Raw genomic sequence first — 26,639 nt, 5'->3', positions numbered from 1 at the left:
GTGTCCCTGACATAATCTGAATCCATTAAAACCTGACTACCATTTTTCAGTGGCTTCATTCATTCATTCCATATGTGTGTTCATTCTCCATTCATGCACTGACACATTTGTATGCTGGTTTATGGAAGATGAATTAAAAATAGTTCAAGTTCTCTTGGGAGTTTGGGACTAGCAGATGCAAACTATTATACATAGGATGGATAAACAACAAGGTCCTACTGTATAGCACAGGGAAGTATATTCAATATCCTATAATAAACCATAATAGAAAGAAAAATAAATAACTATGGGTATGTATATATGGTGACATCATAACTAGACTTACTGTGGTGATCATTTTGAAATGCATAGAAATATTGAATCACTGTGTTGTACACCAAGAACTAACATAGTGCTGTAGGTCAGTTATACTTCAAAAACAAAAAAACAAACTTATAGAAAAAGAGATGAGATTTGTGGTTACCATAGGTGGAAGGGGGAACTGGATGAAGGCAGTGAAAGGTACAAACTTATTTATAAGATAAATATTAGAGATGTAATGTACAACATGATAAATATAATTAACATGGCTATATGTTATATATATATGTTAAGACTAAATCCTAAGAGTTCTCATCACAAGAAAAAAAATCTTTTTTCTATTTCTTTATTTTTGTATCTATATGAGATGATGGATGTTCACTAAACTTACTGTGATACTCATTTCATGATGCATGTAAGTCAAATCATTATTGCTGTACACCTTAAACTTAGTACTATATGTCAATAAAAAAAGAAAGAAAAAATAGTTCAAGTTCTCAAGTAGAAAGACACAGATAAATAAAGTGCTAAATAGTATGTGATACCTTGCCCTATTTAAGGTGTGGTCAGAGCGCCCTTGGAGCACAGATGAAAGAGTAAATGATTCCATTTGGGCCCAAGGATGGGGAAAAGGAAGTAGGAAATTGAAAGGGCTAACCTTGGAGCTAGACCTAAAACTAAGGCTACTTTGCAGTATCCAGTGTAGAAGGGCTGGGGAATGCAACTCCCGCAAAGGGGATAATATGTATAAAGGCACTGAGGCCTGCATGAAAGAACTTGATGAGAATTTAGGTATGACAGTGTGGAGGGCAGTGTGTGGAGAGGTAGCTGGGATGGGAGCCTGGAAAGGTAGCAGGAGAGCAGTGGTAAAGGACTTTGTAGGAGATACTGAGAACAGGCTTTCCCTCTACTTCATCAGATGGCTGTTGCAGGTGGGGACAGATGTCCATTCTTTCAGAACTCAGGCAGTGACTAAAACCAAAGCAAGGCTGGTCTGGGGACAGAGTGCTTCAGTTATATATCATGCTCTGTAGTGCTGAGCTGAAGGGCCTCTTCCAGACTCTCAGAATTGCAGGCTGGCAGGGACCTTTCAGTTCACCTTGTCTAGCTCCTTTGTTTTATAGAGGAGCCATCTGAAGCCCAGTGAGACTGAAGAACTTAATAGCTTGCCTTTAATAGTTATCAAATATGATATAGCTGAAGAGTGAAGTCAGGATTCACCCACGTAGGCTTCTTGGGTAAGAAATGAGGTGATACACTGTTATGACCCAGACAACCTGTCATCCCAGTTTTAAACAGCTCCTATGAAAGAATGAGTTTTCACAGGTAATATAGTTTGGTTCTTAGAATTTTGAGCACCCTCTTAACATAGAATTGCCCATAATAAAGGAACCTGACTGCCTAAGACCAGAACACGTAACAGTAATGGCTCTGCCCTCATTCATCCCCTCAGCGATTATTTACCGAGTTCAGTTTGTGTGCCAGGCTCTGAACTGAATTAGGTAGACAATTGGGACCCAGAACTAACCTCGTCCTTATATCCATGGAACTTACAGTCTGTTGCAGGAGACATCATTCAAAAACTTGCACAAATAAGAGGGGATGGTTGAGTGGTATATGGTGCTATGAGAGTGTGCAGTTGGGGTGAGGGGATGTGTGTCGAGGAAAGCTACTCTGAGAAGTGACCAGTGAACCGACATCTGTAGGGTGACTACAGCTTAACTTGGTGGGGAGGGAAAGGAAGAGTATTCCTTGCAAAGGGTCGATCATGGGCAAAGTCCTGTGTGGGAGGGAGTATAACAAGGAAGGTCTTTGTGACCAGAGTATAGAAAGTCAGGGTTGAGAAGTACAGGATGAAACCAGAAAAGGGCAGGACCTTACAGGCTGTAGTACTGATTTTTTCTATTATTCTCAGAGCTTTGATATATTTATGAGGATGATGACATCATCAAATGTGAATTTTGAAAAGACCTCTCTAACTGCTGTGTGAGAAATGGATTGGAGAGGAACCTGAGTATATGGGCACAACCCTATAAGGAGACTGCTAGAGAAGGCCAGGCAAGAGGTGATAACGAAGCTAGGGCAGTGGTGGGAGTGGAGAAGTTGAGAAGAAGATGGCTTTGGGAGATATCAAAGAGATAAGGCCATTGTGATGTGGGTCTTGGACTGGCTATGTGGGTCGGGGGCATGTGAATGACTCCTGGGTTTCTGGCTTGTAGAGTCATTGGACACAGTGCTACCATTCGACAGAATTGGGGGCAATGAACGAGGATCTGGCTTGGAGACATGTAAGGATTGTATCAGCTAAATGGTGGCATGAAATAAAAGGAAAACAACCCCATCAAACTGTTGTCTGATATGGCATGATATGTCTTATTACCTTTTCCTTTAAAGAAAAGAAATTGAACCTAATAAAATTTTCCTGATGCCACATATCCAAAAAGCATTTAAGTACAGGTGTGACAGAATCAAAGGGGCCTCTGGTGGTCTCATAGATGCTGTGTTGAGGAAGGACAACCGTGGAGACAGGGAGCCTTCCGGGAAGGCTTTCCAGCGGCCCTTTGGAGTGATGCAGAGAAATTCACCTAGGAATAGCGAGAGAAAGCAGGACTTACAGCAGAAGACTAACATTTTAGAGTGGGTGATTGGGAGAGAGAAAATTGCTTAGATTTGGCTGGAGGAGGAGGGGAGATAATGAATTCAGTTGAAGCCATGCTAAGTTTTAGGTGCTTAGACCTCTAAATAGAGATATGCAAGTTGGAAGTTTGTGTCAGCTGCTGAGGCCACAGATCAGGACTGGAGAGAGACTTGGCAAGTCATATAGCGACAGGTGATTCTGGAAGTCTTAGCACGTTCTCCAAATAGGAAGAATGTATATGGATTGAAGGAAAAAAAGTATAGTTTTACAATTGAGATATTTTTAAATAGCTAGAGTATACCAGACAGTGTGGTAAATTATTTCTGATAGGTGCCTTATTTAATCCTCCACTACCTTTTGCAGTTTCTTCATTGTTACCCGCATTTTCCTCATGAGGTAATGGAGATTCTGAGAGGTTGGTATATTGACCAAAGTCACACAGCTAATAAATGGTCAGATCTGGGTTCAAACCCACGTCTCATGATGCCAAGTTTGATGTTATTTTCCTACACCCAGCCTTTTTGACAGCAACATTTAAGAAGAGGGTTAGGGAAAGAAGGTCTACAGAAGAAGGCTGGAGGGTATGAGAGAAGCAGTAGAAGATTCAAAAGAAGATAGACTCCTGAAAGGCAATATGAATGTGGTCACAGTTAGGGAACAGAGCAGTTTCAGAACACAGTGAAGTGAAGGGCCGAGGCATGAAGGGATGGTGAAGAAATGGAATTCGTGAATGGTACTGCCATGTTCAAGAAGGCGATGAGGGGTAGGGCAGAGCGACCAGCAGTAGGGGACGTAGTCATGGCAGCCTTGGGAGTTACAGTAGCATTTGTGAGTGGTAAGAGCTGTACACAGAGCTGGGTTGGGTGCCCGTACACATAGACCTCTCATAGAAGCATCAGTAGTGCAGGGTTGAGACACTAGGGTTGTGAGAGATTAAGGTAACTTCATGAGTGTAGACAGGCAATTCTGGGTACAAGCTTGCTTTGGAGTCTTTTAAATTGTACTCAATCTGCTGTCTATTCAGTTGTTGATCCCTTATAAGAAGAGGTCTCTGAATTATTATTTGAAGTAATCTGTCAAGATATACAGACCTTTGATTATTTTTCAAGCAGACATGTCTTCTAGGACATCAACATGAGGTCATAGGGTATTTATGGTTATAGTTAGAAAATGACATCATGAACTAGTGCTTATCTAAAACGTTCTAACTTGGTTACTATGTAGTTATTTTTGCCTATCTCATGTACTTTAGGTTATGTTTTCTGTCCTGTGTTTCGACTGCTACCGCTAATTTTGTTTTGAGATCGTAAAACAGCTTTAGACTTCTCTGAAAGCCCATTACTTATTGGCATGTTTTCATTTATTGACAGGTTCATGTATTCCTTCAGGCTTTTAAAACACATTCATAGCAATAACAATAATTTATTTTGGGGATTGGAGTTGTATCTAAGTCTCACCATCTGAAAGAGAATTATAAAATTCACTTCCAAAATTTTGGGCTTTTAAAAGTCATGCAGTCAAAGCATTTACTATCATTTTTTTGGATGTGAATTGCAAGGTGGTTTCAGCGTGTATAGTATTTAACAGGAGATGTCTCTTTCTCTTTTCGTGTGTTGAGGTACATTTTTAAAATTTTCTATCCTTGTCTCCTTTATGACTCAAGTGTTACTTTCCCGGGGAGAATCACTGTGCTTTTATTCTCCCTTAACCACTCAAATCACCTAGGGATGGTTAATCTGTGCACTCTTTCTCTCTGTTATCCTAGTCCTGTCCAGCCCTGTGAAATGTTTCAGAAACCAATCAATCTGTAACCATTAGGTTAAGGCTAAATGGTGACTCCCCTCAATTCCAAATGGTCTGAGAGCTGAGGCATGTGGGAACTGTCACGGTGGCCGTGTGTTTAGACCCAGGGGAGAGGTCCAGGCATCACCATTGCTTACTACAGAAGCAGAAGACTGCTTTAATGCCACATACTGGGCTAGGCCCTGGGGACATATTAATGAGCAAATAGGTGCAGTCCCTTCTCTTGAGGACTTTCTGGAAAAGAAATATCCTGCAAACAGCATACCAGAAAGGTAAACCAAGCTTATTAATAAGTAAGAAATATATTCCTTACTTTTTTTTTTTTTATTTATTTTTTTGCGGTACGCAGGCCTCTCACTGTTGTGGCCTGTCCCGTTGCGGAGCACAGGCTCTGGACGTGCAGGCTCAGCGGCCATAGCTCACGGGCCCAGCTGCTCCGCAGCATGTGGGAACTTCCCGGACCAGGGCACGAACCTGTGTCCCCTGCATCGGCAGGCGGACTCTCAACCACTGCGCCACCAGGGAAGCCCAATTCCACATCTTTGAAATTTGTATTAATAACACTTATTCGACCAAGAAGTTGGCGAATTATGTAAACTTAAAGATTGACTTTCTTCAAGAATCTGTCAAATTAGGATATGACAGCCGGCTCTAGCTATCAATGTGTATTTCCTACTCACATTCATTTTTCCTAGTCAATAACATTTAATAGTAAGCAGTATAACTGGCTATAACTGATATGATGATCATCTCCATATAATCTATGTCATTTCTTACAGTTATTGCCAGTTTTCGAGGAACTGTCCCGTATGGCCTGTCATTGGAAATTGGAGATACAGTTCAGATCCTGGAGAAGTGTGATGGTAAGTAGACTAGTGTTGATTGTTTGAGGTTGTATAAACAATCTCCTGCAACACTGGACAGTTCATAAAGTTTACAGATTGTTTCCATACTTCTATCAATCCCTGGAATTTCCCCAGTAGTCACAGTGAACCATTTTTAACAAAACTTTTTTCTTGCATATTGAATGTTTGGCTTATGGGAAAGCATTATTCGGTATTTTTAAGCTGATTGTATTTTTTCCTAATATTATTTACTTATATTCACTAGATGCCAACATAGAAAGCAATTGAGACTATTGAATTTGTGAGAGTTCATGACTTGGGGCCAAACAAGAAGGCCTTTCTTAGAATGTCAAGAGTCTGGTGGGTTCCCCAGGACAGAAAGAAAGAGGTCTAGAGCAGAAATGCCTTACCCCAGGTTGGGTAACCAGATGCCTCCAGGTGGGACTCCTGCCCAGGCCAACTCTGCTCTAGTCCTACAGCCATCTCCTCACCTCCCTCAAATCTGGGCTGAAGTTATTCACTGCATTTGAAAAGTTAAATGAACTTGTATGATTAATTTATGTAACAGGTATCTCATTCAATCGACCTAATATGTACGTTCTCAAATGCTTCTATTCCTGGTCAACAAAACATCCTTAAACTCTAGTCCTTAAAAAGATCCCAGATGAAATGACTACTCTTTTTTTCTTATCAAAATGGCCACATTGTAAAGTCCTATCAGTATATCCAAAGATAACTGTTTTTCATCTTAATATATTGTCCTTATTAGGAATTTATAATATGGTAAGATTCTATCATATCAAGGTTCATTATTGGCAAAATTGTGTTCTCCCAAATAGAACTATTACTTTTAGTTAGAGCCTGTTATTAAATTGTGGTGATACATGGACATTTATTTTGTCCAATGTAACTAATAAAAATAAAGTTTTTCTCTGTCATTGCCAGATATATTTTGTTTCTATTTTCTTTACAGATAAATATAAAGTCTGTTTTGAATTGGTGAAAATGGGCTTCACAACTATAGGAGCTGTATTTTCGGTTTATTTATTTATTTATTTATTTATTTATTTATTTTTGGCTGTGTTGGGTCTTTGTTTCTGTGCAAGAGCTCTCTCTAGTTGCAGCGAGCGGGGGCCACTCTTCATTGCGGTGCGCAGGCCTCTCACTATCGCGGCCTCTCTTGTCGCGGAGCACAGGTCCAGACGCGCAGGCTCAGTAGTTGTGGCTCACGGGCCTAGTTGCTCCGCGGCATGTGGGACCTTCCCAGACCAGGGCTTAAACCCGTGTCCCCTGCATTGGCAGGCAGATTCTCAACCACTGCGCCACCAGGGAAGCCCCTGGGAGCTGTTTTATAACCTGAAAACCTTTCTGTATGCTGTAGTTGGACAGAGACCTCTCTATGACGTATCTGCAATTATCAAAAAGTTTTGGTTTCTGTTAAAATAGTTGTTTAAGAATGGCTATATTTCTTGGATGGATGTCTTTAAGGGATATAGTAAACCCTGACATTATAGAGATTCCATTTCTCAATTTATTCTGTTTTCTCCAGATTGATTTCAAAATGATGTTTTACAATATATTCTTTTGAGAAAACTTATGAGGAACAAAAATATTTAAATGCAAATCTCAAATACTTCTTTCTAAAAGTTCAATTAATCAAAAAAAGATTCAATTCCATAGAACATTTGTTACATGATAAAAATAATTTCTTACCAATAAGCAAAATGGTTTTTGTTCTTGAAGAAAAAATAAATTGAAAATAATACATTTATAGGGGGCTATATATTAACCATATAAATATATGTATGTATGTATCTATCTATATATGTATATATATATATACACACCCTGTAATTGTTTTAAACTATAAAAAGATATGTTCCCCATTAAGGATAGTGCCGTAAAATTGATTCAGAGTTCCTTGGAGATTAAGTAATAGGCATTCTACAGAATAAAAACTATGTGTGGATGAAAGAGTGCCATTAGTTCTCTTAGTAGATGAGACTTGGCTTCACTCTTCTTAGGCTATCAGACTGATCCTAACCCAAGACAGTAAGCTGAAGAAATGTGTGAATTCACTACAGAACTGCTGGCTGAGCACTATGCTTTGATGGTAGAGTCTGGGCTTTGTAGTCAGGCAAAGAGAATTTGGAACTGTGTTAAATCTTGTGTAGATTTTTGAATTTCCCTGGGATGTAGTGTAGCGTTTTATAAAATGAAGTGAAACTAAGCTCAGAGAGGTCGATTAATTTGCCCAAGATTCAACAGCTAATAAGTAGCAAAGCCAGAATTTAAGCGCAATACTCTGATTCCAAAGCCTTTATTTCCGTTATGCATGCTTCTATTTTTCATGTACGTTTCCAATACAATTTGTAAATGATTTTATTAATAGAAGACTTAAACTAGTAGTCACTTGACTGTTAGTCGAGCCTAGTCCCAACCCCCATTATGTTTATACCTAGAATATTTATATGTAGGGTAAAATTCCATCAGTAAAGGACAGATTGATTTCTAATCGTTTCTTCAAAGTATTGTAATGATTTATTGAAATATGACCATGATTATTTCTCCACAGGCTGGTACAGAGGATTTGCCTTAAAAAACCCAAATATCAAGGTAAAAATTATTGCTTTTAACCATAATTATGGGATTTTTAAGAAAGACAGTTATTTTTCTTTATTTCATTATGCAATTGAAATTACAGTTGGGACTCTTAGTTGAAATACTAAATGGCAATACAGATTTTCATAATTTTGGAAATTCTTTTGAACTTGGATTATAGTTAAGACATGCTATTCAAATGATAATCCTATGTAGCTCTTGAAATTTATACTGAGAAGACCTTAATAGGCTTACTATATATATAAAAAAATCGTTTTGAAGTGTTAGTTTCACAGAGAGTGAAAGTAAAATTCAGGCAGCGGAAATATATATATTCCAAAAGAAACACTGAATAGAGGTATTTAATCTTTAAGTTTTCTGTGGTATGATTTGTAAAAAGTTGGTGTGGAGAAACAGGTTTATTGTAGGGTATGTTAAGAGTCCCTTTGGATTTGAGGAGCTGAAATGTGGGAAAATCATATAAAGAGTCCATCTTTCTTACCATTACAGACAAAAACTAAGGCTCATTATCCTTTATATATTTATATAAATCCTAAGGAATTATAGTAGGAAGTAATATGATTTTTCTTTTACCTTTCATTTATGTAGTTTATGATTTTGACACTAATCCTCGCTAATATCTATATTTTTTCTAATACTTTGTTCTAATCTACCCATGCTACCCACATTTCTCTAATATTTTTTTACATGTCATGTTCATTTTTCGGTTTAATTCTGGTTTTACTAGGATTGTAGATAAGAAATTGTATCATTTCTCATTACCAAAGTCTAATATAAGCAGTCTAAACTCTTTTGTCTGCCTTTCTGCTTAAATATACCTTTTTTCCGGATCATCCAACTGTGTTTATTACTTTATTTCATTTATTTTAGGCCATTCTAAAGGAGAGCCTGGTACTTTTACCCTCATTTAAAGTTATTTTTGGACATCTGCAGGCACATGCAAATGTAGCTTCAGTATTTAATTTTTCATTTAGTACATGCTTGAGAAAAAATATGTTATGGTTTGTTACTTCTGTTACCCTTTGAACCTCAAGTTCTGACTTTTTCTTGTTAATTACTATAATTACTCTATTTGTTATTCCTACCATATTAAGGTAAATTTAAATTCCAAAGGAAAAAAAAAGTTATTTTTTTAACCTATATACCTATTTACTACTGTTGTATATTACAGAACTTGCTAGTTAAATTTTATATTATCCTTAGATCCACAGTGGTGATAATGTATTCAAATGACATTTGTTTTCCTAAATATTTAATTGAATTTGTCATTTAATTGTACCTAAAAAATCATTGAGAGAATATTGTTGTTTAATGGATAATAAAATTGATGCTCTTCTTTTTAATGTTTTTTTCAATTTCTCATTTAGAACAAAGGAATAATTTCCTTGCCCTAGCTTTTCCCTACAATAAAAGGCTTTAAGCTAGCGTGGCTTCTTTTGTTTAATTTTTATTCCGTCAAAATGGCAGTCTGGTGATTAATTGCTGCTATGTTTTCATCAAAGATCTTCCCTAACATGTAATACACAGATTGTTTCCAGATTCATAGTGGTATTTTTTAGTATATATTTTTAAATAGACACATGAGTATTTTTGGAGAGAAGAAAAAGAACTACAACAAAAACAAACAAACAAAAACCCCCTTCTTTCAATACTGGAGTATTAAAAAAAAATTCTTATTCAACATGCTTTCTATATAGAATTCTTGAAAATATAAAAATTTTCTGTTTTATAAAGAATATACTTTTGAGTGGGATTTAATTTTTTGATTATATTTATTTTAAAGTATCTCTAAATTTGTACACTGGTAAGTAGTAGAAAATAAAATGAATGGGTCTAAGCTACAATAGATTTAGCCTAAAGAATATGTTAGAGATTCCTTCTTCCTAGTATTGTTATGGTCGTGTGGCTATATTTTATACATATGACTTACAAAACTAACTCTGCTGTAATACACAGCTAGAACCATAACCTGCATGTTTTCTCTTCCAGGGTATATTTCCTTCCAGCTACGTTCACTTGAAAAATGCATGTGTAAAGAACAAAGGGTAAGAAATGAATTTTATTAATAGTTGAAGGATTTTTCATAGAACCATTACTTATTTTGGAATTTGAAGACTTAGTAATTGTCTTGAAAAATGAACTATAGAAAAGCATGCCATTGTCTGTGTTGTTTGATAAAGACAGATTACACTAAGGCAGTTGGCGGAGAAAATTCAAGAACCACGTCTGTGTGTTGGACAACAGTAGGATCTAGGGCTCTGGAGGTCTCTCATTGTCCAGAAATCATGGAATGGGCCTAACCTTTTTTTTTTTTTTAACATCTTTATTGGAGTATAATTGCTTTACAATGGTGTGTTAGTTTCTGCTTTAAGCAAAAAGAGTTGGTTTTTCCTGGTTTCCTGCTGTGTAGGGAAGCATGGCAGTCACACCCATCAAATGCTGAGTCATGTCTCAACCCCAGGAATTTCTTAGATTCACTACTGAATTATAAGCAGCCAAGTCTGCCATTATTTTCCTGTTTGGGGTTAATACCATATCCTTGTGTGACCATTTCACAAAGCCGCTATTCTGCTTCAGAGAACATCATTTCTGTGCTGTTTGTTTGATTGAGCTCATTGATCACTTAGGATTTCTGATATATTTGAAAAGTTTTTCCCAGTCTGTGTCCAAAAGGACTTAAAACAGCTGTTATGATAAAAGATTATTCAAATACAATATCACAGAATGAAAGAGTAGCACTTGCTTATTTAAGTGGTTAACATAAGCAGATTATTCATTTTAAGTGAATCCAAATATTTGCTGCCAATGTCACAAGGAATATGCATTGGATCACTGAATAATTTTCATTTTATGACAAAAGAAACAATGCAGGTTGTACCATAAAAATTTCATTATTCATCAAATAGCAAAAAATAGGAATTTATTAAATTATTAAAGCACATTTTAAACCATATTAAATTATATCTTCAAACTTTATTTTTACCGGAAAAGTTCCATGGAGGCTATTCAAATGGGTGATTCTTATATCCACTCTCTATAAAGGTAGAGTATTAAATCTTAGCTCAGTGAAATAATTTCTTCAGATGGCTGAGAGTATATGGTATAACTACTTTGAGTATGTGGATAAAACTTAAAGAGTCTAGGAGATCCTTATGTTATATGTCTTATATATGTCAGTTACTTTAAGCAGTATTATTATTATTATTTTGATAGTAGTAGTAATTATTTAAAACAGTAGATTAAAAACATATTTCTAATACTAATAATTACCACTATTACTCTTTTAAAAAATGTGTGTCCGTCAGAAATGTTGTGCAGTTATAATCCACCAGAAGTGAGTCAAGCAGAGTTATTAATCCTTTTGGAATTCTTCCACCAGGCTCTATCCACCTCCCTTCAAGTAAACCAAGGGACACTCCAGAAAACACATGCTTACTCTTCGTTCTGACCTTTCTGCCCTAGTGATCTGGTCTAGGCAATGTTGAAACCCAGGGTTTCTACCCTGTCCCTTAAAGAGTCCGCTTGAGCAGACCCCCTGCAGCCAGAGTTCTTTGCTGCCTTTGCCCCAAGCCCCACCCTGATCCCCTCAACTCTCCAGAGCAGAGGGCCACCCAGCCCCCATCTTATACTCTGACCGAGGAAGAGAAAAGAGAAGATGCTAGCAAAAACGTCAAGCATCACTTCACCCAGTGAAAGTCCTCTCTCTCAAACTGTATTGGGGTGGGACATAATTTTAATTGAAACAAGTATCTTCTTTTATTTTTTTATTTTTATTTTTGTCCTAGCCAGTAAGTGGTGAGTATCTGGCTCCCTTGAGTCCGAGGAAGTTTAAATATGGGTAAAGGTGTCTCAGAATTTGGTCGTGTAAGTTTAAGACTTGGTTGTGGGTTCTCCACCTGAAAGAGGGCATGATAAGCATTATACAGCAAGAGAACTTCAGGGTAGAACCAAAATTTATTTTCTTAAAAAAAAAAAATGTTGGAATTCATTGAGACTTTAGGTTCTAGGACTATTAACTGGAAGAAAAACTTTAGCCTGAAAACATTCAAGAACACGTGTTGCCAGGTGATTGCTTTCCCAGAGAGGAACCTCTTTGGGATTTTGATGTTACCTGCCTTATTTTCAGGGGATTAGCACCCTGATTGCCCACCAGGATGAAATAGCTGCAAAGTTCATCTCAGAATAACTGAACAAAATATAATTTCAGGGGCAACTACTTATGACAGACTGTTTGAATGTTGATTTTGGTATAATTAAAAGGAAACAGCTGCCTCACCTAAAATGGCAATTCTGTGCTTCTTAAAAATTTACATTTTGGTTGAACAAACCCCAAATCAACTTCCCACAGACTGAATTGCCTTTATGTTCTTTCCTGGGTCTTCAGAGCAATGCAGGACTGACAGGGGTCCTTAAATTACAGTTTGTGAGGTCACTTCTCTATTGTTTAATTCCTGCTGAGGTCATTTCAGTTTTTAGATGTTAAGTAGGTTGTTGAGTTTTCCTGGAAATTCACTGTTCCCTCCTGACCTTGCATTCTATCATTTTATAGTCTCTGTCTCCAGATATTCATCCTTTAAATTGCAACAGCTGCTTCAAAAGCAAAATAAATGCACTACCATTTAAAAATGTCATATTATATAGACTTGATAAAAGGTTCTATATATGTCACAGTTCATATATTACTGTTTACTTTTATTTCTAGTTTTACAGCCCAGCTTTATGTTTTCAGCAGTGTGTAAGCTCTAGAAAGGAGTAAAACATTCACAGGGTCAGTACTTTAGCAGCAGTATGAAATGAGGAGAAGAGGCTCTGTTGGTGAAGAAATCGAGGCAAGATTTTAATTCCCATACTTGCTGTCAAGAAAACTTTACAAAAAAAATTATATGCACTTTGGACATAACGTCAAAAAGGAATGCAGAGCAGTTATTAGCCTCATGCTACGAAGTAACTTTCCCTTGATCATCCATGTAACCTGGTTCAGTGTCTACATATTAGATATTGTCCTTGGAAAAAAATACTCAAATGAAGAGATAATCCCCATCAGTACAGTCAGTTAGCATTCTTTTGAGAAGCTGTAGTATTAATAGGCACTTACCCATTTTAAGCTGCGCAAAAACTGGAAGAATTTGAAAAAAGAAACTAGAGACGAGAAGAAAAGGTTATTGTATGTCAAAGATAGAATACAGAAGACCAATTCAATCTTCTGTTTTTTCCCTCCATCTCCTTCTACATCTCCTTAATATTAGGACCACCATACATACCCTGCTAGATATTGGTATGAATATTTTCCAAGTATCGTTTCTGATGTTTAGAAAAGAAATAGGAGAAATATATTACCCTAATCATGGAGCAGAGCGTTCTGCAATGGATATTCAAATATCTGTGATGTCAAACCCTTAATAAGTTCTGTGATGCATGACAACATTACTGATAGTAGTAATCATTTTTCATGGTCTTGTTGGCAAGTCATGAAAATGAAGTGTTAATGAGAACAAGTGAGTGTTCAGTCAGTATATCAGTGTCTAGTTGTTTATAACGGTGAGTTAGTTTAGATGTTTGCAGCCATCAAAGCCTGATCGTTGAATGAGCCTGTCCCTCCCTTTGAGTCCTATAGTCATAGAGCTTGGAAGACAAAAGCCATCTCACAGTTTCTGTAGCCTGGAGACCTCATGTTACACACAAGGACTTTGGGACTTGGAGAAGTTAAACGAGTTGCTCTTTAGAGGTCAAACTGTGGCTGGAGCAGAACTCTTCTGCTATTGTTGCTTCACCACCACACTGCTCAGACTTGATCTGGATAAAGTGGCTGGTCGTTCTGTTATGGTACTGCCGTAACCCACTTTACATTCCTCACACAAGTTCATGATCGGATCCCGGTTACTGTCTGCAGAACCAAAAATAACTCTGCAGCTTCCTTTCCTGGTTGGCCTTTTAGAGTGTTTAAGATTATTGCCTATGTCATTTGCATATACACTTTGTTGTTCTTGTTCAATTTCACAGACAATTTGAAATGGTTATTCCCACTGAAGACTCTGTTATCACAGAAATGACATCAACATTAAGAGACTGGGGAACCATGTGGAAACAACTCTATGTGGTACGTAACTTTTTAATGGCATCATGTTTCCGATAAAGAATTGTTTTAAGAAATATCTGAACAGGAGTGTCAACTAGCATTTGAGCACATGCTGTAAGTCACTAGTACTCCTCCAGGAATTAGGGATAGAGAGCTTAATAAGACTCAGTGTTGCTTTAATCCCTGTGTCCATCTAGAATTGATTTTGCAAGTTCTTTTTCAAGCCGCACGAAGGCAAAAGGTCACTTTCCTGGCATCTAATCAAATAGGATGGTTTACATGGAACCAGGGTCAGGCTTTCTGAATACATTTAATTTTCAGGGGGAACTAAACTTATTTTCAATACAATTTTCATATTGGTGGTATTTTTTATGTTCTAATTCTCTATAAATTATTCAAGTATAATAAAAATGATAGGCTGCTTAGCCAGAATCAATGAGAATGTTCTAAATGTATAAGAGAAAGGAATGTTTCTTGGGGAAAAAAGGGGTCAGTGTTTTGGGTATATATATATATATATATACCTATTTACATGTTGTACTTACTGAGAGTCTTCTGTGGTGCAAACCCTGTGGGAAGTACTCTATATGTAGTATCTCATTTAATCCTTACTACCACTCAAGGAAATAAAAGACTATGATCATCCTGAGTTTACAAATGAGGAAAATGAGGCCGAGAGTGAAGAACTTGCTGGAAGCCAAGTAGTTGGAAAATGGCTGAGCTGGGATTCCGATGTAAATCTAGTACCCTTCCCTCACTCTGAACCACTGTATATGGGGAATTGGGGGTGACATTTTGGGGAAGATGAATTTATTTCTTCTCTGATTTTCAAAGGAATTTATAGAACAGCTTAATCATTTGAAGGGATGTGCTCAAAATACAAAGGTGTACTTATCCTGACAAAATGATTTGAAATAGCCTGTCAAGGAGAAAATCCAAATTAGTGAGGGACATGGGCACAAAATGACCGTTTTTATTTTCTGCTACATAGAAAATGCAGTAGGGGCACTTTCCTGGTGGCGCAGTGGTTAAAATTCCACCTGCCAATGCAGGGGAACATGGGTTCGAGCCCTAGTCTGGGAAGATCCCACGTGCCGAGGAGCAACTAAACCCGTGTGCCACAACTGCTGAGCCTGCACTCTAGAGTCTGTGAGCCACAAGTACTGAGCCCGCGAGCCACAACTACTGAGGCCCGCACGCCTAGAGTCCATGCTCTGCAACAAGAGAAGCCACCAGAATAAGAAGGCCACGCACCGCAACGCAGAGCAGCCCCTGCTCGCCACAGCTAGAGAAAACCTGTGTGCAGCAATGAAGACCCAGTGCAGCCAAAAATAAATAAATAAATAAATTAATTAATTAAAAAAAGAAAATGCAATAGGATAGTTCATTGAGGCAAGAAAATCTTGAAAAGTCACTAATAAAAACCCTTTTGATGTTGGATTTCTCTCCATGCCCTCCTGGAGCTGGTGGCATTAGGGCTCACTACTAAAATCCACAAGATGATCTTAGATGAAACACAGTGTCTAGGCTTTGCTGGGGTGAGGTAAATGCACTGTCAAGATAACTGAACTCAAGGGCTCTGTGCTGGGAGACTACAAAGGAAATGCAGATCTCCTTTTTAGATTTAAAAAAATTTGTGTTGGAAAGAATATAAAACCCAAGTATTATTTCATTTAATATTGTACCTGACACTAACATGGAAAATGAAACTATGTAAAATTTTCAAATCACTGCATCCTAAGTACCCACTATAAAAATAATGACAGTGTAAGTGTCAACCATTAGCTGAGCTAAGGCACCAGCACTTTTCCTTTTATGTAGCTGCTGGTGAGGAACAGAGTTGAATTTCCACTTGATTCTTCCTTATCTAGCTATTTTTGCCTGCTTTTGAGGCTGCGAGCATCTATTTTGGGGACATACTTGATTGGCTTGAAAACCTATGTGTTGTAAGCTCTAGGAGTAACCTTCTCACCTCCTACCGTCCTAAGTGACGGAGACAGAGAGAGAATTTTTTCAAAGTTTCCTTGGATACTGGAATGGTAGTCAGTTCTATTAGGAAAAAATATAAAGTTTAACCTGGAAGTACCAGATTTTTGACCTTGAGAAGGAGGCTGACTTGACTCTGTTGGACCTTTTGGTTTCTCTTTTCCTGATGTAAACGTTTTTGCTAAATGTTTTGGTTCAAGTTCATCATGCTTGAGTGTATTGGGGTACTGTCTGTGGTCTTTCCTAACAGTTTTAAGGCTAGCTTCTCCACTGGAAGCTTCTCCAGTGGAAGGTGCTTGATGAGCCACTAATATCTTGTCAATTGTAAGTAGTATATGAGATATACTTAATATACGTAGGACATTTAGCATAAAAAAGCACATGGCAGATGCTTGAGAAATGCTATTTGCTCTTTTTAATAACATTGGTAATGGCCTAATTAATGTCCTTTAAAATATCACTTAATAAAGTATCAGTAATCTAACCACAAAACGTTTAGGAGAAATACAGCAGCCATCTTTTACCAAGTACTTTTGTGCGGGCCTTTGGGTGGGTATTTCACATCTGTCTTCTGTGGGACTCTGCCAGGTAGTTTTTATTCTTGAAGCTCATCAGAGATAATCTATCCAGAGTCCCATGCTAAGTGGGAAAGCCTGGCTGTAAACTGAGGTCTGCTGCTCCAAAAATTATATTGTTTTCATCTTGAGGCAAATCAAAACTTACCCATTCTCTACAACACTAAAATATTTACAGTTCACTTTTTGCAAAAAGTATTGCAGAAATTTTCTGATATATTGTAAAAATGTTTAGGTATTTTTCTATTTTAAGTGTTTAATATTGTACCCTACCTTTTTCATTTGACATTAAATCAAAAGCATTCTTCACATTTCCTGAACAGTCTTCATAACTCTCCAAGTTTTAAAATCCAGTTTTTAAAGAAGCATCATTTTCTGACTAGCTGTCAAAACAGATATGTACTGTTTTCATGCACGAGTAGGGAGGGTTTGCTGGTCAGGACTGCAGTATGTCACTGTTCCTGCCACCTCTTCCTGAAAGGGAAAGCGGACCAACTTGTTTTCCTTTTATAAAGGATCTGACTTCTTCTCAGCTCAATGTTCTCTTAGACTTAAGAACTAGAGGCGACATTATTAGGAAATCAAGCCCATTCTTCTGGACAACTGCAGAACGCCTTCCCCAAGAGCAGGACAAGTGACTTTCACACTGTGACAGTCATTTTAAGCAGAGCTGACTCTCTCCCCAGCTGCATGAGATTTGACTTATATTTTCCTTATGTAATTTCTTTGACTCAAGTGAACTTTTCTTTCTGACCACAGAGTTCCTCAAGTTTTTTTTTTTATTTTAATTTTTTAAATTAATTTTTTAATTGAAGTATAGTTGATTTACAATGTTGTGTTAGTTTCAGGTGAACAGCATAGTCATTCAGTTATATATATGTATATGTATGTGTGTGTGTATATATATATATATATATATATATATATATATATATATATCCTTTTTCAGATTCTTTTCCATTATAGGTTATTGCAAGATACTGAATATATAGTTCCCTGTGCTATACAGTAGGTCCTTGTTTATCTGTTTTATATATAGTAGTATGTGTCTGTTAACCCCAAACTGCTAATTTATCCCCCCCACTTTCCCCCTTTGATAATTGTAAGTTTGTTCTCTGTGTCTGTGAGCCTCCTTCTGTTTCGTAAATAAGTTCATTTGCAACATTTTTTTTAGATTCCACACATAAGTGAAATCATATGATGTTTGTTTTTCTGTGTTTGGCTTACTTCACTTAGTATGATGATCTCTAGGTCCATCCTCCTCAAGTTTTTCTTGATCTTCCCTGCTTGTTCTTTTATATGATCTAAACAGAACCCACCTCTCAAGATCCACCAAAACTAACAGCTCTAAATCAAGGTATTCCTTCCTTCATTCTTCAGCTGCTGGGACTACGTAGTGCAGTCTCAGCTATTGTGGTTGGGAGCTTACACCAGGTGAAGAACACAGACACTGACCAGTGACTTAAAACATTACAGCACCTTTGGAATGACTTGTATGGGAGTGTATAATGTGAGTAAAGAGTGAGAGGTTATAGAAGAACAGGCTCAAGAGAGTGCTCTAGGAGTTGAGAGCAAGATTATTGATATCTCAGAGGACAGGGATGGTGTCGTGGAGAATCCTTCTTGGTCAGCTGGCACATTGCCTAACCTGCGCAGTACATGAAAATGCTCTTCCAGTCACCAAGCATTGATAAAGCAGAAGATCCATCACTACTTTTTACCAAAAAAAGAAAAAAAGAAAAAGAATGTTATGACTGACCATCTTTACCCATCACCCAGAACTTGGTATTTCTGGCAGCGTATCTCTGTAGAGGACTTTAGATGAACGATCATCTCAATACTTTCGTACCACTATTCACATAGCCTACTAATAATTTTTGTAGAAAGTAAAAGCATGGCTTCTTCTTAAGAAAGATGAAGGGTTGATGGAAGATGAAATACTTATAAAAGGTTTACCCTAAATATCTCTGGGGAAGAGACATACATTTAGATTTTGATAAAGACACAATATTTATAAGAGGGTTTATTCTGAATCAGAACATTAATGATAACAGCATTAGTAGCAGCTGTTACTTACATGGTATTTATTCTGGGCCAAGCATTGTTCTCAGAGTTTTAATATATGAAGTCATCAATCCCTATAGCAAGCCTATGAGATAGGTACTATGATAGCCATTCTACAGATAAGAAAAGAAGCACAAAGAGGTTAATACACTGCCAAAGGTTTTTCACTCAGTGAAGGGCAAAATTTCAATGCACATTGAGGTAGTTTGTCTTTCAAGTCTGTGCTCTTAATCAGTATACTCTTGGGGTCTCTTCACAAATGTTATCTCTAATCCATAAAATAACCTTACAGGAAGTTAGTACTGTGCCTGTTTCACAGATGGCAAAAGCCATACTCAAAGCCTATAAAACTAGTGCGTGGCAAAACCAAGATTTGAAGCCAGGAGTTTAACCTATACTTTTTCCAACTAAGTCTCCTCGCTTGATGAATTTCACAGGAGATTAGCCTGAATTTACATGAATGTTCAACAAGTAAGAAAGAAAACATTTCTTTTTAAGTCTAAATACTGACCAGATAATGGCAGTGAAAATTCATCAATGAACGAGTGTGAGAGCCCTCTGTGTACCCAGCTTCTGATGGGAACACAGTAAAGCATTAAGACCAACATGTAAGAAATAATTGGAAAACCGTGTTTTCTGTTGAATTGGCTTTAATTACGTGCAGGCATACTTCAGAGAAGGGGAAAAAAGAATGTGAGCAAGAGTTGTAAGGGGAAGATTTCCTGAGGGAGGTGGAGGTCGTGTGGAGCCTTGAAGGGTAGTAGAATTGGATGGAGCTAAAGAAAGAGGATTTGAGGTGGAAACGGAAGCAGAGTAAGTAAAGCCAGAGACCAAGCTTGGGTGTGGAGGCTTAGTGAGGACCCTGGGACACAATGTCTGTGTTGGGGAGTCTGAGAAGTGAAGTTGGATTCTTGGGCAGGAGAACAGCATTGTGAAATGGGATGAAAGCATGTAGAGCAATGAGTGCATTTGAGAACCCGAGGGGAGAGTTTGTCTGTTAATGGAGAATCTGTCCACAGAGTGGCCAGCACACAGAGGGTAAGCAGGACTGCCCCCCATTTCCTCTGTGGTTACCCCATGTCTCAGTGACTGATCATTGAATTTCCGCATTTGTGTATTTCCCAGAGAAATGAAGGCGATCTCTTCCACCGGCTGTGGCACATCATGAATGAAATCCTGGATCTGCGGCGGCAGGTGCTTGTGGGGCATCTCACCCACGATCGGATGAAGGATGTGAAGCGCCACATCACCGCCCGCCTGGACTGGGGCAACGAGTGAGTACTGGCCGCTGAGGGGGTGGTCTCTGGTGGCTGAACACAACAGATGTGACTGCAACACAGGTGTGAGCCACTATGCAGTCCTATCTCTGGAAGACACCAGAGGAGGCTTTTCCATCTTTCCGCTTTGGGGGGCTTAGTGCAAACTCTCACTAGTAGAGTCAAGAACTGCATCCTCTAGGGCTGGTGGGGGTCCCAGGACATTGTCGGTTCTCTACTGCCCTGTGTGCTCTGACAGTGTGCAAATGCTCATGAAATACAAAGTATTCACTGGGGTCAATCAGATATGGCGTCTGCTAAAAATTCATCTTGTTTCAAGGCTTTAGGTTTGGCATGTGAATTTCCTTCTAAATATATTCCTCTTCTTTATTGTGGCAGTAGGTCGTTGGTGTAATCTGGAGGGATACGCTAATGCTAATAGCTTCTGTTAAAAGTCTTAGGACAGGTACCCTGGGTGGGAGGGGGCGTGCTCTCCTTATTGCCCTGATTCTGCCTGTGTATACATATTAGTCTCTTTGAGGAGCTACTTGGGAGAGCTCAGTAAAAAAGCTGCTCTTGACCAAGATTTACTTTTAAATAAAACTGTGAGTGACTAATCTACAATAACAGCCAAGCACTTTAAATAGTATCTCTAATCACTTAAAGCTCTGATGAAGGCTGATTGTGCTAAGTATGAATGTTAATATATGGGGGAGAAATTAGAATAAACCAGCTTTGACTATGATGTTAGTTAGGCTTGTATGGGCTTAAGTTTAAGGATGGTAAATGGTCCCTCGGTATCCTACAAGGTCATAGCCTCCCTCCGTTTCCTCTCCCCAAATCCCCATTTGCTATTTGGACCTTCAAAGGATCTTAGGGCAACAGAATAAAAGAAAAGCCGACAGAAAAAGGAAAAGGCAGTAAAATGTGCACCACAGATAAATTTGCCTCTTGCTGAATCTGGAAAAACTGATCTGAAACGAGAGTGTGCTTCCTCTAACCATAGAAAGTCGGTTTATCAGAAGCCAGTTTTGTTTCCTGCCAAGATATCACATATTACAGGTATGAAGACGTGGACCCACTAACACATTTTAAACCTCTGTCTCATCCAGAGTCCTTCTGGTATTTCGTTGAGTGAGCTGTGCCATTCATCCTTTTACCGACAGTCGGGAGAGCAGCCCTAACTCATTTATCTCAGGGAGATTTATTCCTTCTGGGGAGTCAAAAACAAGAGCAGGTTTGGAATGCAGCAAGACATTGTACTCGGAACTCTGCTTTTCTACGATGGGAGGCAAATTCCAGAGCCCTCCTTGACTTCAGTTTCCTCACTTGTCGAAGGAGTAAGTTGAGCTAGAAGAGATCCAAGGCCCCTTTCCGCTCCAGGGCAACATGATCCAAAGCACATAGCACTTCCTGAGAGAGATGATTTGCCAGCCACATGCATGGAGCCTCTGGTCTTGCTGTGTGAGATGGGGTAGCACTTTGAGGGGTAGATCTGAAGACTTTTTTTTTTTTTTTTTGCGGTACGCTGGCCTCTCACTGTTGCGGCCTCTCCCGTTGCGGAGCACAGGCTCCAGATGCGCAGGCTCAGCGGCCATGGCTCACAGGCCCAGCTGCTCCGCGGCATGTGAGATCTTCCCGGACCGGGGCACGAACCCATGTCCCCTGCATCGGCAGGCGGACTCTCAACCACTGCGCCACCAGGGAAGCCCCTGAAGACTGTTTGACCATGACTTAGGCTGCCCATCTTTCATGTTTTTTGTTTGTTTGTTTTGAGCAAACTTTGAGCTTTCTCTGAATTATATTGGCTCTTAGTCATTGTGCTGATCCTCCTTTAAAAGACTAGTTTGTAAATAGGAAGAAAGTTGGATGAAGTTAGCTTATCAAAAATAGCTTAGAAATATAGAGCAGGCAAGAAGATGATACTTTTTCAGTTTTAGGAAGGAAGATGATGACATAAAGAAGGGAAAGGAGGGAAAAACATTAATTATGACTGAATCATGGCTCAGTTTGGACTCATGTAAGTTCTAGCTTGTACTTTGGGCAGTTCTTTGGCTAATTTATGGTAAGTTGGTAAAACATTGATGCATGAAAGTGAGCAATATAATTTATTTAGATCATCCTCAAATTCATGAATTTTCTGAGGTCTCATTCTGTTTCCTTTGAATTTCTTTGACAACTTATTTAAAATGACTTACAGTTTACAGATTGTGCATTTACTGTATTCCTTTAAATATAGTTTTCTTACTGAATGGAAAAGCAAAAGTGGAAAGCAAATTCAGATAATTCTCTTGCATATTAAACTAAGTTGTTCTGCAAAATTGTCTGTCAGCATGTAGATCTCAGGATGAACATAAGTGAAAGATGTGTTCAATCTCAAGTTGTATGTCAAACCGTTGAAGAGTGGTGAAGAGAAGCCCTCTAGACGGAGGAAGCTTGGGGGGAGGGGGAGGGGGAGGAGATAACCCATCTTGTTCCCTAAAGGGGCCATCAGAAGAAGTGTTCTCACCTGGAAGCCTCGAACAGACTTAAAATAATAGCACCTGTCTCAGTTCTCCGTAGAGTCCTGTGCTGTCCTTTGATTTTCCCGTGATAATGATACAGGAGGGAGTACCCATTCATTCTTCCTTCCTGATGTCCCAAAGTAGTTCAGTGACTGAGTTAATATAAAACTAACCCCCCACCCACCCATTTCCCTTGCTGGCGTCCCATGTCCTAGGTCCTCTCCTTCCATCCTGTTCCTTCCCTCTTTGCCTCATTTCTTCTTGTTTTTTAGAGCACTGTCCTGATCCTCTTCTGTGAGCTTAGAAGCGTCACACAGTGGGAGGGTTATCCTAAGGATATACCTAGGAATTAACAGAACAAAATAGAAACATATCAAAGTCTCTTCACACAGCTAGGACGCCAGGAAGCCAGCAGAAGTTGAATAATCCAAGCCTTATGAGAGGAAAAGACTTGCAGATCACCAGCTCCTGGGGCCTGAAAGCTGAGGAAGGTTCTGGATCCCACACCTGCTCCAGAACCTCTGCTGCTGGAGTTGGTCTTAACTCAGTCATTCTGCAGTGATGTAGATCACTTGTCCTTCATGTTTCTCAGATGGTTGATGCTATGTGAATTTCTAGGTTCTCATTGACAGCCAGTATCCGTTATTCATGTCCAAACTGAGCATTTTATACCAGCTGCTTATGAGCTGCTGGCCAGTCCAGGGATTATTTGTCCTTTGGTCAGGTGCCTACCTGTGGGCCAGTCAGGTGTGGCTCGGGAAGGGGAGATGGTCAGATGACTAAACTACTTCAGCTGCCCCCTGCCCCTCCCAGAAGAAAGTATGGTAGGGCAGCTCCTCGTGGAACGTGACATGGGGAAGGAGGTGAGTGCCATGATTCACATGTGGTTGTATGCAGGCACACTGCAGAGATAGGTTCGGCTCCAGACCGCCGCAATAAAGCACGTTCGGCTCCAGACCGCCGCAATAAAGCACGTTCGGCTCCAGACCGCCGCAATAAAGCACGTTCGGCTCCAGACCGCCGCAATAAAGCAGGTTCAGCTCCAGACCGCCGCAATAAAGCACGTTCGGCTCCAGACCACCGCAGTAAAGCACGTTCGGCTCCAGACCACCGCAGTAAAGCACGTTCGGCTCCAGACCGCCGCGATAAAGCACGTTCGGCTCCAGACCGCCGCGATAAAGCACGTTCGGCTCCAGACCGCCGCGATAAAGCACGTTCGGCTCCAGACCGCCGCGATAAAGCACGTTCGGCTCCAGACCGCCGCGATAAAGCACGTTCGGCTCCAGACCGCCGCGATAAAGCACGTTCGGCTCCAGACCGCCGCGATAAAGCAGGTTCGGCTCCAGACCGCCGCGATAAAGCAGGTTCGGCTCCAGACCGCCGCGATAAAGCAGGTTCGGCTCCAGACCGCCGCGATAAAGCAGGTTCGGCTCCAGACCGCCGCGATAAAGCAGGTTCGGCTCCAGACCGCCGCGATAAAGCAGGTTCGGTTCCAGACCGCCGCGATAAAGCACGTTCGGTTCCAGACCGCCGCGATAAAGCAGGTTCGGCTCCAGACCGCCGCGATAAAGCAGGTTCGGTTCCAGACCGCCGCAGTAAAGCAGGTTCGGTTCCAGACCACCACAATAAAGCGGATATTGCAATAAAGCAAGTCACAAAATTTTTTGATTCCCCAGTGCATGTAAAAGTCATGTTTACACTGTACTATAGTCTATTAATGTGCAACGGCAATATGTATTAAAAATATACATATCTTAATTTAAAAATACTCTATTACTAAAAAATGTCAAAACAATTAAGATAGTGACATCAAAGATCATTGATCCCCATAACAAATGTAATAATGAAAAAGTTTAAAATATTTTGAGAGTCACCAAAATGTGACACAGAGACATGAGGTGAACAAATGCTATTGGAAAAATGGCGCAAACAGGTGTGCTTGACACAGGGTTGCCACAAACCTTCAACTTGTAAAAAAACGTAATATCTGCAAAGTGCAGTAAAAACAAGGTATGCCTATATCCTCTTTCCTTTGCTAGATAATCTTTCCTCAGCAATACTCACCTGGTGTCTTCTGATATCTTACGTTGTAGTGCAGTGGTCCTCTCTTGGGACGGGATGGAGAATGGGGAACAGACCCTATCAGAATCCCCTGATGAGGTATAGCAAGGGGGATTTATTAGTCTGCTCAGGCTGCCATAACAAAATACCACAGACTGGGTGGCTTAAACAACAGACATTTATTTTCTCATAATTCTGGAGGCTACTAGTCCGTGAGCAAGGTACCAGCAAATTCAGTTTCTGGTGAGTACTCTGTTGCTGGCTTGCAGATGGCTGCCTTCTTACTGTGTCCATACAAGGACAATCTCTGGAGTCTCTTCTTCTTCTAAGGACACCAGTCCTGTTGGATTAGGGCCTCACTCAAATGACCTCACTTAACCTATATTATCTCCTTATAGTCCCTCTTTTCAAATATAGTCATATTGGGGTTAAGGCTTCAACATACAAATTTTGGGAGGACACAGTTCAGAAACTAACAGGGAGACATGGGCATTTTGAAAATGAATTACCGAGTTTGTGCTTTGAAAGTTCAACAAAAATTAGAGAATGGGAGTGTGATTTTTAAGTTTGTTAAAGAGAAACATAAGTGAAGAAAAGTGAGAAACTGTTTTAGTATCTAAAAGCCAAGTCCTACCGTCAAGAGGGCCACAGTCTTGTAATCTTAAAACCAACAATCCCTCAGGGTGGCTGGGGAAGTACCTGGCTTGAAGTATGTGCTGAATTGATAACAGGTTTTTACTTATGAAACCTCTAATGAGGTTTTGGGCAGGTCACAGAATTTTAGGATTTTTTTTTTAACATCTTTATTGGGGTATAATTGCTTTACAATGGTGTGTTAGTTTCTGCTTTATAACAAAGTGAATCAGTTATACATATACATATGTTCCCATATCTCTTCCATCTTGCGTCTCCCTCCCTCCCACCCTCCCTATCCCACCCCTCCAGGCGGTCACAAAGCACCGAGCCGATATCCCTGTGCCATGCGGCTGCTTCCCACTAGCTATCTACCTTATGTTTGTTAGTGTGTATATGTCCATGACTCTCTCTCGCCCTGTCACAGCTCACCCTTCCCCCTCCCCATATCCTCAAGTCCATTCTCCAGTAGGTCTGTGTCTTTATTCCTGTCTTACCGCTAGGTTCTTCATGACATTTTTTTTTCTTAAATTCCATACATATGTGTTAGCATACGGTATTTGTCTTTTTCTTTCTGACTTACTTCACTCTGTATGACAGACTCTGGGTCCACCCACCTCATTACAAATAGCTCAATTTCGTTTCTTTTTATGGCTGAGTAATATTCCATTGTATATATGTGCCACATCTTCTTTATCCATTCATCCGATGATGGGCACTTAGGTTGTTTCCATCTCCGGGCTATTGTAAATAGAGCTGCAATGAACATTTTAGTACATGACTCTTTTTGAATTATGGTTTTCTCAGGGTATATGCCCAGTAGTGAGATTGCTGGGTCATATGGTAGTTCTATTTGTAGTTTTTTAAGGAACCTCCATACTGTTCTCCATAGTGGCTGAACCAATTCACATTCCCACCAGCAGTGCAAGAGGGTTCCCTTTTCTCCACACCCTCTCCAGCATTTATTGTTTCTAGATTTTTTGATGATGGCCATTCTGACCGGTGTGAGATGATATCTCATTGTAGTTTTGATTTGCATTTCTCTAATGATTAATGATGTTGAGCATTCTTTCATGTGTTTGTTGGCAGTCTGTATATCTTCTTTGGAGAAATGTCTATTTAGGTCTTCTGCCCATTTTTGGATTGGGTTGTTTGTTTTTCTTTTATTGAGCTGCATGAGCTGCTTGTAAATTTTGGACATTAGTCCTTTGTCAGTTGCTTCATTTGCAAATATTTTCTCCCATTCTGAGGGTTGTCTTTTGGTCTTGTTTATGGT

The 26,639-nt window shown here is 39.4% G+C and overlaps 1 protein-coding gene across 2 annotated transcripts in view; it reads left to right on the top strand.

Annotated features, from left to right (window-relative positions):
- Positions 1 to 26,639, top strand: part of DOCK4 (dedicator of cytokinesis 4) — a 482,641-nt gene that overhangs the window by 199,385 nt on the left and 256,617 nt on the right. For both annotated transcript variants that reach the window (XM_060020742.1, XM_060020741.1), the window contains exons 2-6: positions 5,521 to 5,604; positions 8,162 to 8,202; positions 10,198 to 10,253; positions 14,209 to 14,305; positions 20,035 to 20,183. In XM_060020742.1, coding sequence (XP_059876725.1) covers positions 5,521 to 5,604; positions 8,162 to 8,202; positions 10,198 to 10,253; positions 14,209 to 14,305; positions 20,035 to 20,183 — 427 coding nt within the window. The remainder of the gene's footprint in view (positions 1 to 5,520; positions 5,605 to 8,161; positions 8,203 to 10,197; positions 10,254 to 14,208; positions 14,306 to 20,034; positions 20,184 to 26,639) is intronic.

This window comes from Delphinus delphis, chromosome 9 (genome assembly GCF_949987515.2).
Source record: "Delphinus delphis chromosome 9, mDelDel1.2, whole genome shotgun sequence".
Classification (NCBI taxonomy): domain Eukaryota; kingdom Metazoa; phylum Chordata; class Mammalia; order Artiodactyla; family Delphinidae; genus Delphinus; species Delphinus delphis.
Note: the sequence above shows the minus strand (reverse complement) of the source record. Positions and strands in the feature narration are given on the sequence as shown.